Source organism: Phocoena phocoena, chromosome 20 (genome assembly GCF_963924675.1).
Source record: "Phocoena phocoena chromosome 20, mPhoPho1.1, whole genome shotgun sequence".
In the NCBI taxonomy this organism is placed as follows: domain Eukaryota; kingdom Metazoa; phylum Chordata; class Mammalia; order Artiodactyla; family Phocoenidae; genus Phocoena; species Phocoena phocoena.
This window is the reverse complement of record NC_089238.1, coordinates 14,394,071-14,411,598: the sequence shown is the minus strand read 5'-3', so window position 1 is coordinate 14,411,598 and position 17,528 is coordinate 14,394,071. Positions and strand designations below refer to the sequence as shown.

General features: G+C 39.3%; 1 protein-coding gene and 1 non-coding gene across 2 annotated transcripts in view; one reads left to right on the top strand and one right to left on the bottom strand.

Moving 5' to 3' along the window:
* Positions 1 to 17,215, bottom strand: part of ZNF569 (zinc finger protein 569) — a 59,847-nt gene extending 42,632 nt beyond the window's left edge. The window contains exon 1 of the mRNA XM_065899385.1: positions 16,899 to 17,215. Coding sequence (XP_065755457.1) covers positions 16,899 to 16,918 — 20 coding nt within the window. The 5' untranslated portion in view covers positions 16,919 to 17,215. The remainder of the gene's footprint in view (positions 1 to 16,898) is intronic.
* LOC136141601 (U6 spliceosomal RNA) lies at positions 9,729 to 9,835 on the top strand. Its single transcript, XR_010657773.1, has one exon. It is a non-coding gene; the product is annotated as a U6 spliceosomal RNA (small nuclear RNA).
* Positions 17,216 to 17,528: the final 313 nt, after the last annotated feature.

Here is a 17,528-nt window from a genome sequence, read left to right as displayed (position 1 = left end):
ATGACACTGCTTCACCTGTAGTATAAAGACCACAACAACATATTCCAAATTCCTCCCATCCCTTGTGCTACATTCGTCATATATTTCACTTTTACCTATGCCATAAACATACAATATTTACTTTAGATGATCACGTATCTTTTAGAGCAATTACATATAAGAAAGGAAATGAATTTTATTTGAATTTCACTGATTCCAGTTCCAATGCTCTTCATTTCTTTGTGCAAATCCAAGTTTGATTGATATCATATTCCTTCTGCACCTCCTGTAGAGAAGGTCTATTGGCAGTTTTTTTAAATAAATAAAAATTTATTTATTTATTTATTTATGGCTGTGTTGGGTCTCATTGCTGCACACGGGCTTTCTCTACTTGCAGCGAGCAGGGGCTACTCTTCATTGCGGTGCTCGGACTTCTCATTGCAGTGGCTTCCCTTGTTGTGGAGCACAGGTTCTAGGCATGCAGGCTTCAGTAGTTGTGGCACGTGAGCTCAGTAGTTGTGGCTTGTGGGCTCTAGAGTGCAGGTTCAGTAGCTGTGGTGCACAGGTTTAGTTGCTCCACAGCATGTGGGATCTTCCTGGACCAGGGCTCGAACCCGTGTCCCCTGCATTGACAGGTGAATTCTTAACCACTGCATCACCAGGGAAGCCTGCAATGAGTTTTTGATTGTCTGAAAAAGTATTTTATTTATTTATTTTTGGCTGCATTGGGTCTTCATTTCTGCGTGTGGGCTTTCTCTCGTTGTGGTGTGCAGGCTTCTCATTGCAGTGGCTTCTCTTATTGAGGAGCACAGCCTCTAGGTGCACTGGCTTCAGTAGTTGTGGCTCATGGGGCTCAGTAGTTGTGGCTAGTGGGCTTCAGTAGTTGTGGCTCGCAGGCTCTAGAGCGCAGGCTCAGTAGTTGTGGTGCATGGGTTTAGTTACCCCGCACGGGCTTAGTTGCTCCACAGCATGTGGGATCTTCCCACACCAGGGATTGAACCCATGTCCCCTGCATTGGCAGGTGGATCCTTAACCACTGCGCCACCAGGGAAGTCCCTGAAAAAGTATTTATTTTTCATTTTTGAAGCATATTTTTGCATGGTATAGAATCCTGTATTGATAGCTTTTTTCTTTCAGTACTTTAAAAATTTGTCTCCATTGTCTTCTTGCTTGCCTGATATCTGATGAGAAGTCTGCTGTATATGATTCTTATCCTTGTCCCTGAGTACGTAAAGTTTCTATTTTCTTGAAGTTGCCTTCAAGATTTTCTTCCTTATCTTTCTTTTTCAGAAGTTTAAATATGATAATACCCAGGGGCATTCTTGGTGGTCCAGTGGTTAAGACTTTGTGCTCCCAATGTAGGGGGCCCAGGTTCGATCCCTGGTCAGGGAACTAGATCCCACCTGCCACAACTAACAGCCTGCATGCTGCAACTAAAAGATCCTGCATGCCGCAACTAAAGATCCTGCGTGCTGTGATGAAGATCCCACATGTGGCAATGAAGATCCCTCATACCACAACTAAGACCCAGAGCAGCCAAATAAATAAATAAATATTTTTTAAAAATATGGTATGTCCAAAAGTGTTTTTCATTTTTATTTGTATTTATCCTGCTTGGTGGTCTCTGAGTTTACTGGTTTGGTGTCATTAACTTTGAAAAAGTCTCAGCCATTATTTCTTCAAATATTTTTTCTTCATTCTCTCTCTTAACTGGGATTCCAATTAAGCATATATGAGACATTTTATACTGTCCCATACCTCTTGGATGCTCTATTCTGGCTTTTTTCACCCACTCTTTTTCTCACTGTGTTTCAGTATAGGTAATTTCTATTACTCTAAATTGAAGTTCACAGATTCTTTCTTCAGCTGTGTCCAATCTACTAATGAGTCTATCATAAACGTTATTCACCTCTGCTGTGATTCTGATTTCTAGCATTTCTATTCAACTTTTTCTTATAGTTTCCATCTGTCTGCTGTAATTACCCATGTGACCCATTACATATTAGTCATAATTATTCTAAATTCCTATTGGGTTGCTCCAATATCTACGTCATATCTGAGTCTGGTTCTGATGATTGCTTTGGCTCTTTGAAGTGTTATTTCTTGCCTTTTCACATACCTTATAATTTTTTGGAAAGCTGGACACCTTGGGTAGTACAGCAAATATAAAGTTAAGTATTTCTTATGCTTACAGATTAGCATGCCTTTCTTTCTGCTAGGTTTTTTTGTTTTGTGTTTTTTGGTTTTTTTCCAGTATGCGGGCCTCTCACTGTTGTGGCCTCTCCCGTTGTGGAGCACAGGCTCCAGACGCGCAGGCTCAGCGGCCATGGCTCACGGGCCTAGCTGCTCCGCAGCATGTGGGATCTTCCCAGACCGGGGCACGAACCCGTGTCCCCTGCATCAGCAGGCGGACTCTCAACCACTGTGCCACCAGGGAAGCCCTCTGCTAGGTTTTTAACACGGGGGTTTGAGTCAGCAGATGGGTGGGGTTTAGGTTTTTCATTGCTGTGGTTACCTTCATTGTACCACAGGCTTCAAATTCCTCTAAAGATACCTGTGTTTAAGGTATGGGTTGGTTTGCCAGGCATGTTTACTCAATATATGTTTCTCCCTTGGCAATGAGTATTCCGTCTGTGCTGTTCCCCACAGAGAATCTCTCTTGCAGGTCTCCCAGCTATGTTCCACTATTACTTTTATTTGATGCTTGTTATCCTCATGGGGGGTTGGGCAGTAGGGGTTGGTAGAGAAAAGCAGTCTCTTATATTCTCACTAAGCCTAAGTCTTAGGCAGGCCCCATGTCCCTCAGTCTTGGTTATGTATGTGGCTTTCATGAATGCTCTTGCCTCTCCTCCAGCTGTGTGCTAGGTCTAGCACATATTCCTTCCCCACTCCCAGAGGTAGTGCTTTTTTTTCAGTTCACTTTCTTAAACTGCTATAAGTTTCCACCTGTGCCCTAAGGTAACAGTTTTTGTTGCTTTTTATTATACAAACTAAAGTTTTTATTCTGCAGCAAAGATGGGTCTGTGCTGTTGTTCCCTTTCCCAAAGCAGCACCACAAGGAAAGATATCACAGGGTTCTCCTCCATTTTCACAGTGAGTGTCTGGTGGGATTTCTGGAGGAAAAGCCTAACAGAGATTGAAAACTCCCAAATTTGCAACTCCCTCAGTGGCTTTATACTCTTGCTGGTCCACATTCAACCTTTGACGAGTTGTTAAAAAATTTTAACTGTATCTTCTTACTGGCTTATATGGTGTCTGGCAGTATCCACCCCATATGAGTGAAGGCTCAAGTCTTATACTCTTGCTGGCCCACATTAAACCTTTGATAATTTGTTTAAAAAATTTAACTGTATCTTCTTACTGGCTTATATGGTGTCTGGCAGTATCCACCCCATGTGAGTGAAGGCTCAAGTCCTGTTTCTCCCAGAAGGCATCTGTTTTTCCTCAGATTTCAGGTTAGTTGGTTGTCCTGTGACCTCAGTTCTTTGATGAGTTCAAAAAAAGTTGTTAATCTGCAGTTCGTCCAGTTTTTTCCTTGTTTTAAGGGTGGAGGCAGAGCTCTTTCCATCTATGTCCCTGAGCAAAAACCCGAAGTCCCTCCATTACAATAAACTTTTAAGAATTGCCCCACTTGGAAGGTACACAGCAAAAGTCCCTCAGCTTATTCTGGCATGGGGCCCCAAAATACCTCCCACATGAAGTTAGGATTAAGATGGTATCTTAATGTTAAGTAAATTCGCTATGTTGGAGCTGCTGCGGCGAAGTGTTACAGGCAAAGCAGTAGCAATTGGCAAGGCGTCAGGGAAAAAAGAATAAATTTGGAGAAATTCAAAGTGGACTGACTGGAGAAGTACTTTAAAAACAAATTCTCATATTAGATGTTCTATTCATACCAAATGTTATTTTTCTTGTCCCTTTGTGAAGAACTTACTTGAGGCATATCCATTTGTTCAGTTTCTGAACTACTATGCATACTTCCCTCCTGAAATGAGCTCGGATACAGTTAAAAAACATTAACAACTTGGGCATCCGTATCATCATCATCGTCATTATCATCATCTCTGCCTGCTTGAATCCAAATTTTGCCAAAAACTCTAGAATCATTGAGAGCCCCACCCCTGGCTGCATTTCCCAAAGCAATTCTCTAGATAGTTTGAGCTAACTTACATACTGGGGAAATGGCTCCATCACGGATGAGTATTTTCTTTCCACCACCACCCCAAATTTTCCCTAGTCTTCTCTTTCCTTAGTCTTCCCATGTGTCCCTGGATTCCAGGTCCTAACATCCACTTGGCAACATATGTTTAAATCACATGGGAGGGGGGCACAAGTTATGGTTATGCCCCTTTTAAAAGAAACACAGTGCACTCACTCCCTTAAAAGCTACTGCATATCATTTCCCCCTACATAGAAACCATTCCCTGATTGCTGATCAGCTGCATCTTTCACTTGACCAATGCCTTCTCATCCTTAAGTCAAATTAAGAACTACTTTATCCAGGGAATTCCCTGGCAGTCCAGTGGTTAGGACTTGGCACCCTCACTGCTGTGGGCCCAGGTTCGATCCCTGGTTGGGGAATTAAGATCCTGCAAGCCATGCAACATGCCAAAAAACAAACAAACAAACAAAAAAACTACTTTATCCCTTGATCAGGATATCCCTCTATTGGATATATCTTACTCCTACATCCCATGAGCTTGCCCAACATTGGCATTTATCATTCTGCCACAGCATTTGCTGATTTGTCTCTCTCCCTAGGACTGTGAATCACTTATGGCAGGGACTACTTATATGGCTTCTTCATGGCCTAGCACAATAATTTACATTTCAAAGGGCACAGTAAAACTTTGTGCAGTGCATTTAAAATAACTATGACTAATATGTTCAGGGCTCTAATGAACAAATTAGGAAAATAGACAGATAATGTAAGGGGAGAAATAAACACTATAAGAAAGAATCAAAAGGAACGCTAGCAATCAAAAATATATCAACAGAGGTGACCTAAATGGGAAGGAAATCCAAAAAAAGAGGGATTATATGTATACATATAGCTGATTCACTCTGCTGTACAGCAGAAACTAACACAACATTGTAAAGCAACTATACTCCAATAAAAATTAATTTAAAAAATACACTAACAGAAATGAAGGCATTCAGGAAGAGGTAAAATTGTCATTGTATGTAGATGACATGATAGTCTATATAGAAAACCCTAAAGACTCCACACAAAAAACTATTAGAACTCATAAATGAATTCAGCAAGGTAGCAGGATACAAGAGTAATATACAGAAATGTGTTGCATTTCTTTACACTAACAAAGAAATATCAGAAAGGGAAGGTAAAAAAAAAAATCCCATTTAAAATCACATCCAAAAAACAAACCACCTAGTAATGAACCTAACCAAGGAGGTAAAAGATTTATATGCTGAGAACTATAAAACATTGATAAAGGAAACTGAAGAGGATTCAAGGAAAGGGAAAGATAGCCCATGTTCTTGGATTGGAAGAATTAACATAGTTTAAATGGCCATAGTACCCAAAGCAATCTACAGATTTAATGTGTTCCCTATCAAATTACCCATGACATTTTTCACAGAACTAGAACAAATAATCATAAAATTTACATGGAATCACAAAAAAACCAGAATTGCCAAAGCAATCCTGAGGAAAAAGAACAAAGCAGGAGGCATAACCCTCCCAGACTTCAGACAATATTACAAAGCTACAGTAATCAAAACAGCATGGTACTGGCACAAAAACAGACATACAAATCAATGGAACAGAATAAAGAGCCCAGAAATAAACCCACACACCTACAGTCAATTAATCTTTGACAAAGGAGGCAAGAATATACAATGAAGACAAGATGGTCTCTTCAGCAAGTGGTGCTGGGAAAGGTGGACAGCCACATGTAATCAATGAAGCTAGAACACTCCCTTACACCATGTACGAAAATAAACTCAAAATGGCTTAAAGACTTAAATATGACATGACACCATAAAACTCCTAGAAGAGAACATAGGCAAAACATTCTCTGACATAAATCACAGCAATGTTTTCTTAGGTCAGTCTCCCAAGGCAATAGAAATAAAAGCAAAAATAAACAAGTGGGACCTAATCAAACTTATAAGATTTTGCACAGCAAAGGAAACTATCAACAAAATAAAAAGCCCACAGACTGGGAGAAAATATTTGCAAATGAAGCAACTGACAAGGGGTTAATCTCCAAAATATACAAACATCTCATGCAACTCTTTGTCAAAAACACAAACAACCTAATCAACCTAATCAAAAAATGGGCAGAAGATCTAAATAGACATTTCTCCAAAGAAGACATACAGATGGCCAAAAAGCACATGAAAAGATGCTCAACATCACTAATTATAAGAGAAATGCAAATCAAAACTACAATGAGGTATCACCTCACACCGGTCAGAATGGCCATCATCAAAAAATCTACAAACAATAAATGCTGGAGAGGGTGTGGAGAAAAGGGAACCCTCTTGCACTGTTGGTGGGAATGTAAATTGATACAGCCACTATGGAGAATAGTATGGAGGTTCCTTTAAAAACTAAAAATAGAACTACCATACGACCCAGCAATCCCACTACTGGGCATATACCCTGAGAAAACCATAATTCAAAAACTGACATGTACCACAATGTTCACTGCAGCACTATTTACAATCACCATGACATGGAAGCAACCTAAGTGCCCATCAACAGATGAGTGGATAAAGAAGATGTGGCACATATATACAATGGAATATTATTCAGCCATAAAAAGAAAGGAAATTGAGTTATTTGTAGTGAGGTGGATGGGCCTAGAGTCTATCATACGGAGTGAAGTAAGTCAGAAAGAGAAAAACAAATACTGTATGCTAACACATATATATGGAATCTAAAAAAAAAAAAAAGGTTCTGAAGAACCTAGGGGCAGGACAGGAATAAAGATGCAAATGTAGAGAATGGACTTGAGGATGTGGGGAGGGGGAAGGGTAAGCTGGGATGAAGTGAGAGAGTGGCATGGACATATATACACTACCAAATGTAAAATAGCTAGTTACTGGGAAGCAGCCGCATAGCACAGGAAGATCAGCTCGGTGCTTTGTGACCACCTAGAGGGGTGGGATAGGGAGGGTGGGAGGGAGATGCAAGAGGGAGGAGATATAGGGATATATGTATATGTATAGCTGATTCACTTCGTTATAAAGCAGAAACTAACACACCATTGTAAACCAATTATACTCCAATAAAGATGTTAAAAAAAAAGAACTCAACCATGTTAAAAAAAAAAAAAACTAAAAGTAGAGTTGCCATATTACCCAGCAATCCCACTTATGGGCATATATCCAGAAAAGACAAAAACTCTAACTCAAAAAGGTACAGGCACCCCATTGTTCATAGTGGCACACTATTTACAATACCCAAGACATGGAAGCAACCTAAATGTCCATCGGCAGATGAATGGATAAAGAAGATGTGGTGTACATATATAATATATATATATATATATATATACACAATGGAATATTATTTAGTCATAAAAAAAGAATGAAATAATGCCATTTGCAAAAACATGGATGGACCTAGAGACTATCATACTAAGTGAAGTCAGACAAGGACAAATATTATATATCACATGTGGAATCTAAAAAATAGTACAAATGAATCTATATACAAAACAGAAAACAGACTCACAGACATAGAAAACAAACTTATGGTTACTAAAGGGGAGAGGAAGCAAGGGAGGAATAAATTGAGAGTATGGGATGAACAGATGCACATAAAATAAACAACAAGGATTTACTGCATAGCACAGGGGACTATATTCAATATCTTGTAATAAACTATAATGTAAAGTATCAAAAAAAGAATATATATATAACCAAATCACTATGCTGTACACTTGAAACATAATATGGTAAATCAACTATACTTCAACAACAATAAATAAATAAAAGTCCAAAATTTTCCAAAAAATATTTATATGGGAAAAAAGAAGAGGAACCAAGACTGTCTGAAGAAATATCTGATTTTAGGGCTGGAGCGGGAAAACTACAAGATGAGCCTAGAACATCTTGTGCCAGAAATTAAGGAAGTGCTCAAAAACTGATAGGACCAGGGCTTCCCTGGTGGCTTAGTGGTTGAGAGTCCGCCTGTCGATGCAGGGAACACGGGTTCGTGCCCCGGTCCGGGAGGATCCCACGTGCCGCGGGGCGGCTGGGCCCGTGAGCTACGGCCGCTGAGCCTGCACGTCCAGAGCCTGTGCTCTGCAACGGGAGAGGCCACAACAGTGAGAGGCCCGCGTACCGCAAAAAAAAAAAAAAAAAAACTGATAGGACCATGTTAAAAAGATGTGAAACTGGCTCAAAGAACCTCCCATTGGCCAAATTAGGGGCAATTTGAGCATGAAAATAAATATTTACAGTAATAAATTATAACCTACTGAATAAAATAGAATCCATGAGCTCAACGTGATATAAATCAGTAGGGAGAAAGGAAAGCTCTTCCTTTCCATTATAATGCCAACCAATAAATGTAAAAGGAATAATATAAACATAAAACCACTTATCAACTGGAGAGTGGTTCAGACTGAAGTTGTCAATGGAGGCTAAGAATGGGTAAAGTTTCGATGAGGAACAGGATTTTAGCACCATATTGGAACATTTTCCAACAGTTAGAAGGAAAAATAGAACTTTACAGTGAAGACATCAACATGACTAGATGATCAAGGTTAACATCACCAGTGATGGGACAGAATGACATAATGAGAAAATCAAAGTTTGTCAGGAATACATGCCTGAGTCTAGGCATGAAGAAACATCCAATGGAATCAAGTTGAGTGCCAGCCTACAGAATATAAGGCCTGTATTCTTTTAAACTCTCAAGGACATGATAGACAGAATGACTGAGGAACTGTTCCAGGTTGCAGGAGGCCAAAGAGACATGACAACCAAATGCAAGGTATGAAGGAATCCTGTACCTGAAAACTAAAAAAGACATTTTGGGAGGACTTCCCTGGTGGCGCAGTGGTTAAGACCCCATGCTCCCAATGCAGGGGGCCCAGGTTCAATCCCTGGTCAGGGAACTAGATCCCACATGCATGCCGCAACTAAGAGTTCACGTGCCACAACTAAGAAGCCCGCATGCTGCAACTAAGGAGACGGCAAACCACAACTATGGAGCCTGCCAGCTGCAACTAAAAAGCCCACCAGCCACAACAAGACCCGGCACAACCAAATAAAAATAAATAAATATATATGTTTTTTAAAGTATGAAGAAAAAGACATTTTGGGGACAATTGGCAAATTTGAACAGGTTCTCTAAATGGCAATGTTGTATCATTGGTTGACTTCCTGACTTATTGGGAGGTCTCTGTTTAGGGAAATACACACTGGAGTATTTAGGGGATGAAGGATCAGGTCTGAAGCTTGTAGTCAAATGGTTCAGAAAAAGACTCATTGTGTGTGTGTGTGTGTGTGTGTGTGTGTGTGAAAGAAAGAGAGAGATATTAAAAGTTGGTGAATCTGGGTGAAGGCAATAAGGGAGTTTTTTTGTAATGTACTTGCAAATTTTCTGTGAGTTTGAAATTACTCTGAGATCATTTTTTTTAAATTAAAATTGCTTAGTGCTGATGGAACTCTAAAAAAAAAAAATGAATGCCTTCAATGGACTCATCAGTAGACTCAACATGACTGAGGAAAAAAATCAATGAACTTGAAGACAGGTCAACAGAAACCTCCCAGTGTTCACTTCAGCAGTATATATACTAAAATTGGAATGATATAGAGATGAATAGCATGGCCTCTGCACAAGGATGACATGCAAATTTGTGAAGCGTTTGATATTTTTTAAAATGATGGGGGGGCAGGGATAGAAATGTAAAGCTTTAGAATGCATTCAAACTTTGATTATTATCAACTTAAATTAGACCATTATAAATATAAGTGGGTTATGTCAGTCTCATTGTAACCATTAACCAAAAATTTGCAGTAGATAACAAAAGATAGTGAGAGATGAATCTAAGCATACCAATAAAGAAAGCCATCAAACCACAAAGAAAGAGCAAAGAAAGGAACAGAGGAACTACAAAACAGCCAAAAACCAATCAACAAAATGGCAATAAATACATACCTATCAATAATTACTTTAAGTGTAAATGGATTAAATTCTCCGATCAAAAGACACAGAACGGGTTCGTGCCCTGTTCCAGGAGGATCCCACGTGCCGCGGAGCAGCAGGGCCCATGAGCCATGGCCGCTGAGCCTGCGCATCCGGAGCCTGTGCTCTGCAACAGGAGAGGCCACAACAGTGAGAGGCCTGTGTACCACACACACAAAAAAAGAAAAGCTTTCAAAAAGACACAAAATGGATGAATGGATAAAAAAAACAAGACCCATCAATATGCTACCTATGAGAGATTCACTTCAGTTGTAAGAACACACACAGACTGAAGGGTCCATCTTTTTGCATGATGATATTCCATGCAAATGGAAACCAAAAGAAAGTTGGGATAGCTATACTTATATCAGACAAAACAGACTTTAAAACAAAGACTGCCATAAGAGACAAAGAAGGGCATTACATAATGATAAAGGGGTCAATCCAACAAGAGGATAAACATTTGTAAATATATATGCACACAACATAAGAGCACCTAAATATATGAAGCAAATATTAACAGGTCTAAAGGGAGAAATAGGCAGCAATACAATAAGACAATGGATAAATCGTTCTGACAGAAAATCAATAAGGAAACATTGGCCTTAAACAACACATTAGACCAGACAGACTAAATAGATATATACAGAAATTCCATCCAAAAGCACCTGAATACACCTTCTTCTCAGGTGCACATGGAATATTCTCTAGGATATGATAGGTACAAAACAAGTCTTGACAAATTTAAGAAGACTTAAATAATATCCAGCATCTTTCCCAACCACATGGTATGAAACGAAATCAATTACCAGAAGAAAACTGGAAAATTCAGAAATATGTAGCAACTAAACAACATGCTACTGAATAACCAATGGGAACAAAGAAATCAAAAGCAAAATCAAAAATATCTTGAGACAAATGAAAATGGAAGTACAATACACCAGAACTTAAGGGATACAACAAAAACTGCTCTAAGAAGGAAGTTCAGAGCAACAAACGCCTATTTCAAAAACCAAGAAAAATGTCAAATAAACAATCTAAGTTTAAACCTCGAGGAACTAGAAAAGAAGAATAAAAGAAGCCCAAACTTAGTAGAAGGAAGGAAGTAACAAGAATCAGGGCAGAAAAAAATGAAATAGAGACTAAAAAGACAAGAGAAAAGATCAATGAAACCAAGAACTGATGCTGTGACAAGATAAACAAAATGGACAAACCTTTAGCTAGACTCACCAAATAAAAAGAGAGAAGACTCAAACAAAATCAGAAACAAAAGAGGAGATGTTACAACTGATACCACAGAAATATAATACAAAAGATAAGAGACTATTACAAACAATTATATGCCAAAAAATTGGACAACCCAGAAGAAATGGATACATTCCTAGAAACATACAACCATCCAAGACTGAATTATGAAGAAACAAAAGAATCTGAACAGACCGATTACTAGTAAGGAGGTTGAATCAGTAATTTAAAACCTCCCAGCAAACAAAAATCCAGAACCAGATGGCTGTACTGGTGAATTCTACCAAACATTCAAAAAAAAATTAATACGAATCCTTCTAAAAATCTCCCAAAAATAGAAGAGGAGAAAACACTTCCAAACTCATTTCACAAGGCCAGCATTACCCTGATACCAAAACCAGACAAGTATACCACAAGAAAAGACAATCACAGGCCAATATTCCAGATGAACACAGATGAAAAATCCTCAACAAAATATTAGCAAACATGAACTCAACATACATTAAGAATCAAACACCTCAGGGCTTCCCTGGTGGCACAGTGGTTAAGAATCCGCCTGCCAGTGCAGGGGACACAGGTTCAATCCCTGGTCTGGGAAGATCCCACATGCTGCGGAGCAACTAAGCCCATGCACCACAGCTACTGAGCCTGCACTCTAGAGCCCACAAGCCACAACTACTGAAGCCCGCATGCCTAGAGCCCACGCTCCGCAACAGGAGAAGCCACCGCAATGAGAAGCCTGTGCACCACAATGAAGAGTAGCCTCCAATCGCCACAACTAGAGAAAGGCCATGTGCAACAATGAAGACCCAATGCAGCCAAAAATAAAACAAACAAATAAATTTATTTTTAAAAAATTTTTAAAAAGAATCAAACACCTCAATAAAGTGGGATATATTCTAGGGATGCAAGGATGGCTCAATAACCACAAATCAACAAATGTGATACACCACATTACCAAAATGAATGATAAAAATCCATATGATCAATATGATCATCTCAATAGATGAAGGAAAAGTATTTGACAAGATTCAACATCCATTTTTGATAAAAACTCTCAACAGGGCTTCCCGCATGGCACAGTGGTCGGGAGTCTGCCTGCTGATGCAGGGGACACAGTTTTGTGCCCTGGTCCAGAAGGATCCCACATGCCACGGAGCAGCTGGGCCTGTGAGCCATGGCCGCTGGGCCTGTGCGTCTGGAGAGCCTGTGCTCCACAACGGCAGAGGCCACAACAGTGAGAGGCCCGCGTACAGCAAAAAAAAAAAAAAAAAAAAAAAAACTCTCAACAAAGTGGGTATAGAGGAAACGTATCTCACATAATAAATGATATATATGACAAGCTCAGAACTAACACCATAGTTAATGGTGTGAAGCTAAGAGCTTTTCCTCTAAGACCAGGAACAAGACAGGATGCCCATTCTCACTATTTTTGTTCAACATAGTACTGGAAATCCTAGCCAGAGCAATTAGGCAAGAAAAAGAAATAAAAGGCATCCAAATGGAAAGGAAGAAGTGAAACTTTTATTATTTGCAGATGACATGATATTATACATACAAAACCCTAAAGACTGCCAAATAACTGTTAGAACTTATAAATGAATTCAGTAATGTTGCAGGATACAAAATTAATATACAGAAATTGCTGCATTTCTATGTACTAATAATGAACTATCAGAAAGAAAAGTTAAGAAAATAATTCCATTCACAATTGCATCAAAAAGAATAAAATACCTAGGAATAAGCTCAACCAAGCAGGTGAAAGACTATACAATGAAAACTATAGGACACTGATGAAAGAAATTGAAAAAGACACAAATAAATGGAAAGAAATTCCGTGTTCATGGATTGGAAGAATTGATATTGCTAAAATGTTCATACTACCCAAAGCAATGTATAGATTCAATGCAATTTCTATCAAAATTCCAATGGAATTTTTCATAGAAATAGAACAAACAATCCTAAAATTTGTATGGACCCACAAAAGACCCCAAATTGCCAAAGCAATCTTGAGAAGGAATAACAAAGCTGGAGGCATCATGCTCCTTGCTTGCAAACAATACAAGACTTCTCTTTGTTTTGTGTGTTTGTTTTGCATATTTGACTTTCCAACCATGTAAATGTCTTACATGATTATAAAACAAAATTAAAAGCTAAAATAATTAATTAAATAAATTAAATTAAAACAACAACAACCAAAAAAACCCATAAGCTATACCTAAAAATCAAAAGCAGAATGAAACAAATGAACCTACTCATATGTTACATTTGTGGCTTAACCACACACAGAGAAATTAGTTCTAGTTACTTTAAAGCACAATAATTGGGTTATATGTCCCTAGAGAGACAACCCCAAAGCAAATAGATCTATAAAGAAATATTAAATTATTTGCAGTAGGAATATTTTAAGTACTAGTAATATTGCTCTGCACTATCTTATTTATATATACATATACACATCTACAGATGGATGGATTAATAAATAAAAGACACAAAAATGAAACTAAAGTAGAAACTCTATAATTCTAAATTTTTTTGATTGCAAATAGCAGTATGAACTCATGGGGTCTACTCTGTTAAGAGTATATTTCCAGCTACAACGTTAATAAACATTGAAAACATATCACGTGAAAGAAGCCAGTCACAAAAGACCACATATTGTACAATTTCATTTATATGAAATGCCTGAATAGACAAATTCATCAAGGCATATATCAGATTAGTGGTTCATTAGACTGGGAGGAAGGAGGAGAATATGAGATTGACTGCTAATGGGTACGATAATTCTTTCAGGGGGGACAAAAATGATCTGAAATTACATGATGGTGATGGGTGCACAACCCTGTGGATTTTTTTAAAAAACATTCCGTTGTACACTTTAAAGGGTAAAATGTATGGTATGTGAATCAAGCTACTACAAAAAACTAAAAGAATATATTTCCTAGCTCTGCCCACCAAAACAAAAAGCCTAGAAACAATGACCATGTCAGTAGGACTAAGCACCATAACTGGGGTTTTCTCCCAACCATTCTAGCTAGTCCCTTTCAGTCTTTTTTGCTGGTTCCTCCTCATTTTCTTTGACTTTCTCATGTTGAAGTGACCCAGAGATAAGTCCTTTACCTCTATCATTTTCCATCTACCCTCTAAGTGATCTCCTTAAATACCACGTATATGCTGATAATCCCCAAACATATGTCTCCAACCTAGGTCTCAGATCTTTCTTTTGAACTTCAGACTTGTATATCCCACTGCCAACTTAATATTTCCAACTGAATGTCCAATGGGCATCTCATACTTCAGATACAGTATTCCAAACTGAAATCTCAATATCTCTCTATGCCCCAGATTCTTCCTACCTTCTTTCCCTTCTCAGTTAATGATAACTCCATTCTTCAAGTTGCTCAGATTAAAAAATATTGTGTCATCTTGTCACACTTACACTCCACATCAGTTCTATCAGCAAATTATGTCAGCTCTACCTTTAAATTATATCCAATACACGACTACTTCTCACCATTTTTACTACTCTGGTCCAGGTCACCAACATCTTTTCCCTAGATTAATGCAATAGTTTCCTAATTGGTCTCTCTGCTTCTGGCCTTGTCCCTGCCCTCTTCCCCTATTCTTCTTCTCATAATTCTTTCATCAGAGCAACCAAGGCAATCCTCTTAAATCGTAAGCAGATACTATCACTTGCATGTTCAAAACTCTCCAATAGCTTCCCATCTCATTCACAGTAAAAAGCCAAGATCCTTAACAGGACCCATAAGGCCCAATCTGATCTGCCCTTCTTCCCTCCAATTACCTTTCTTCTCTCATCTCTCACTACTCTCCCTCTCATTTGCTCTATTTCAGCCACACCAGCCTCTTTGTAACAGGCATATTCCCATCTCAGGGCTTTTCTAACTGTTGTTCCCTCTTCCCTTAATTATGTGCATAATTAGCACCTTTATTCCCTTCATATCTTTATTATTACATTTTCAGGATGCATTCTTAACTACCCCATCTAAAACTCCAAGTCTCATCCCTGATTCTATATATCCTCCTGCTTTAGTTTTCTCTTAGAATGTTTCACTATTTAATGTATGTTATATTTAACTTACTTACCTCATTTATTATCTGGCCCACAACAATGTAAGTACCATGATAGCAGAGAGTTTGTTTCCTTTGTTCAATGTTATATCCCAAGCATCTATAATTATTCCTGTCACACACAGCATTCAATAAATGGTGAGTGGATGAATGAATGAATCCTCAGTACCTGAAGAACCTGGAAAAGAAATTTGAAAATAGAACACTGCTTTAGAAAAACACCTTAGAAAACACATAATTCACACAAAAAAAGATTTTTAAATGGTTGACTTCAGTAGTAATTAAATAACTGCAAATTAAAGAAATTATTTTACATCTATGAGGTTAACAAAGATTATTAATACTAACGATAACCATTGTTATCAAGGGTGTATGAATATAGGCAATCTTATACTATGCCAATAATACTGTAGATTATTGGAACCTTACAAGAGAATAACTGGATAGAATTAGGGAGTCTTTAATAAGCATATATATCTCAACCTATCAGTTCCACTTCTAAGAGTCTGCTCCCCACCAAAAAAAATTAAGAAAGTTTATTGTAACATGCCAAATAGTTGCTGATAAACCCATTCTATATAATGGCAAGAAGTTAAAAAGAACCAAATTACCCATCAACAGGTGTAAATGCATTAAAATGTATACCATAAAAAAAACTTTTAAATGACATAGATGTGTAATTGTTTAAATGGAAAAATATTAACTGCACATTGTTAAATGGCATAGGTAGATTACAGAACTGTATGTATAGCGTGATTCCAATTTTATAATATACGAATGCATATGTATGTATTCACAGAGGGAGGGGTGAAAAGATGGGAAATAAATTTTGATAGTGGCTGGTAGACGTATAAATGATTTTTGCTTTCTTGGAGCTTTTCTTTATTTTGTGATTTGGGGCGGGGAGTGAGGGGCAAGGAGTATTGTTACTAAGCACACAAAACAACGTGGCCATTACACAGAAATAAAATTTTAAATAAATACTGAAACAACGTGTTGGGGCTATTGATATCTCATAGAAAAACATATTTACGATTACCATTTCCAAAGAAATGAAGCACTGGTACAAGCAGTCTCACAAGTCTACACACACAACCGAACTCTGCCTTTTATCGTGGTTTGCAGCCACGTTCATAGTGAAACAGAAAAGGAAAAGCACATCCACAAAATCCGCCTGCACACACGACTCCACGGCCATATCAGTCACAGACAAATGCCTGGCAAATAAAGTCCTATCAAGCCACACGCTCACAGTCCTTCACACGTCACTCCCACGGCCTCAGGGAACCACCCGCACGGGCAAAGCCCTGCCCGGCGTCCTCCTCCAACAACACAGGCACCGGGTGGTCCGCAGGCCCCTATTCCACCCAGCACAAAGAGTCCCGGACTCTGAGCTCGCGACTTCCCGAGGACTCACCACCGAGCCCGCAGACACATGCCCCAATTCCGCACCTCAGCGCTGCCCAAGTGGCACAGCCGGTGCAGCCCGAGTTAGGTAAACCATTAAGGTCAGTGCCGGCTGTGGCCGAAGGCAGCACAAGCCTCGGTCCGTTAGACGCAGGATAACTCTTCCCAGAGCCCCTCGCGGCTCGCCGGGGCGGGACTGGCCCTCCAGTTGACGAGTAGCGGGAATAAGCAACCGCTGCGTTGAGGGGCTCTCAGATCTGCCGAGGGGCCTCAGCTGAGTTTTGCGGCAGCTGCCTCCAGTGAGTCCGGCCCTCGGAGCCTGGGAGTGCCACTTGGTGCTGAGAAGAATGTGAAAAGGTCCGCAGTTTTCCTGCCCCGGACTACATTTCCCAGAGGCCGTCTCGGCCCAAATCTATTTTCTGCGAAAAGTCGCCTCCTCCTTACAGTTGTCTGGATCTTTGGGTTCTAGGCGTTACGGTATCTGGTCCGTGAGGGAAGCACCGCTGAGTCGGTTTCGTTCCGTCTGGTCCCGGCTCCACCTGGGACTGGACTTCAGTGGGGTGAAAGTGGGGCAAGGTCTGGGCACCTTGGAGAGACGAGATGGGCCAGCCTGAGCCTCAAGCTCCTGGAGGCAGTCAGA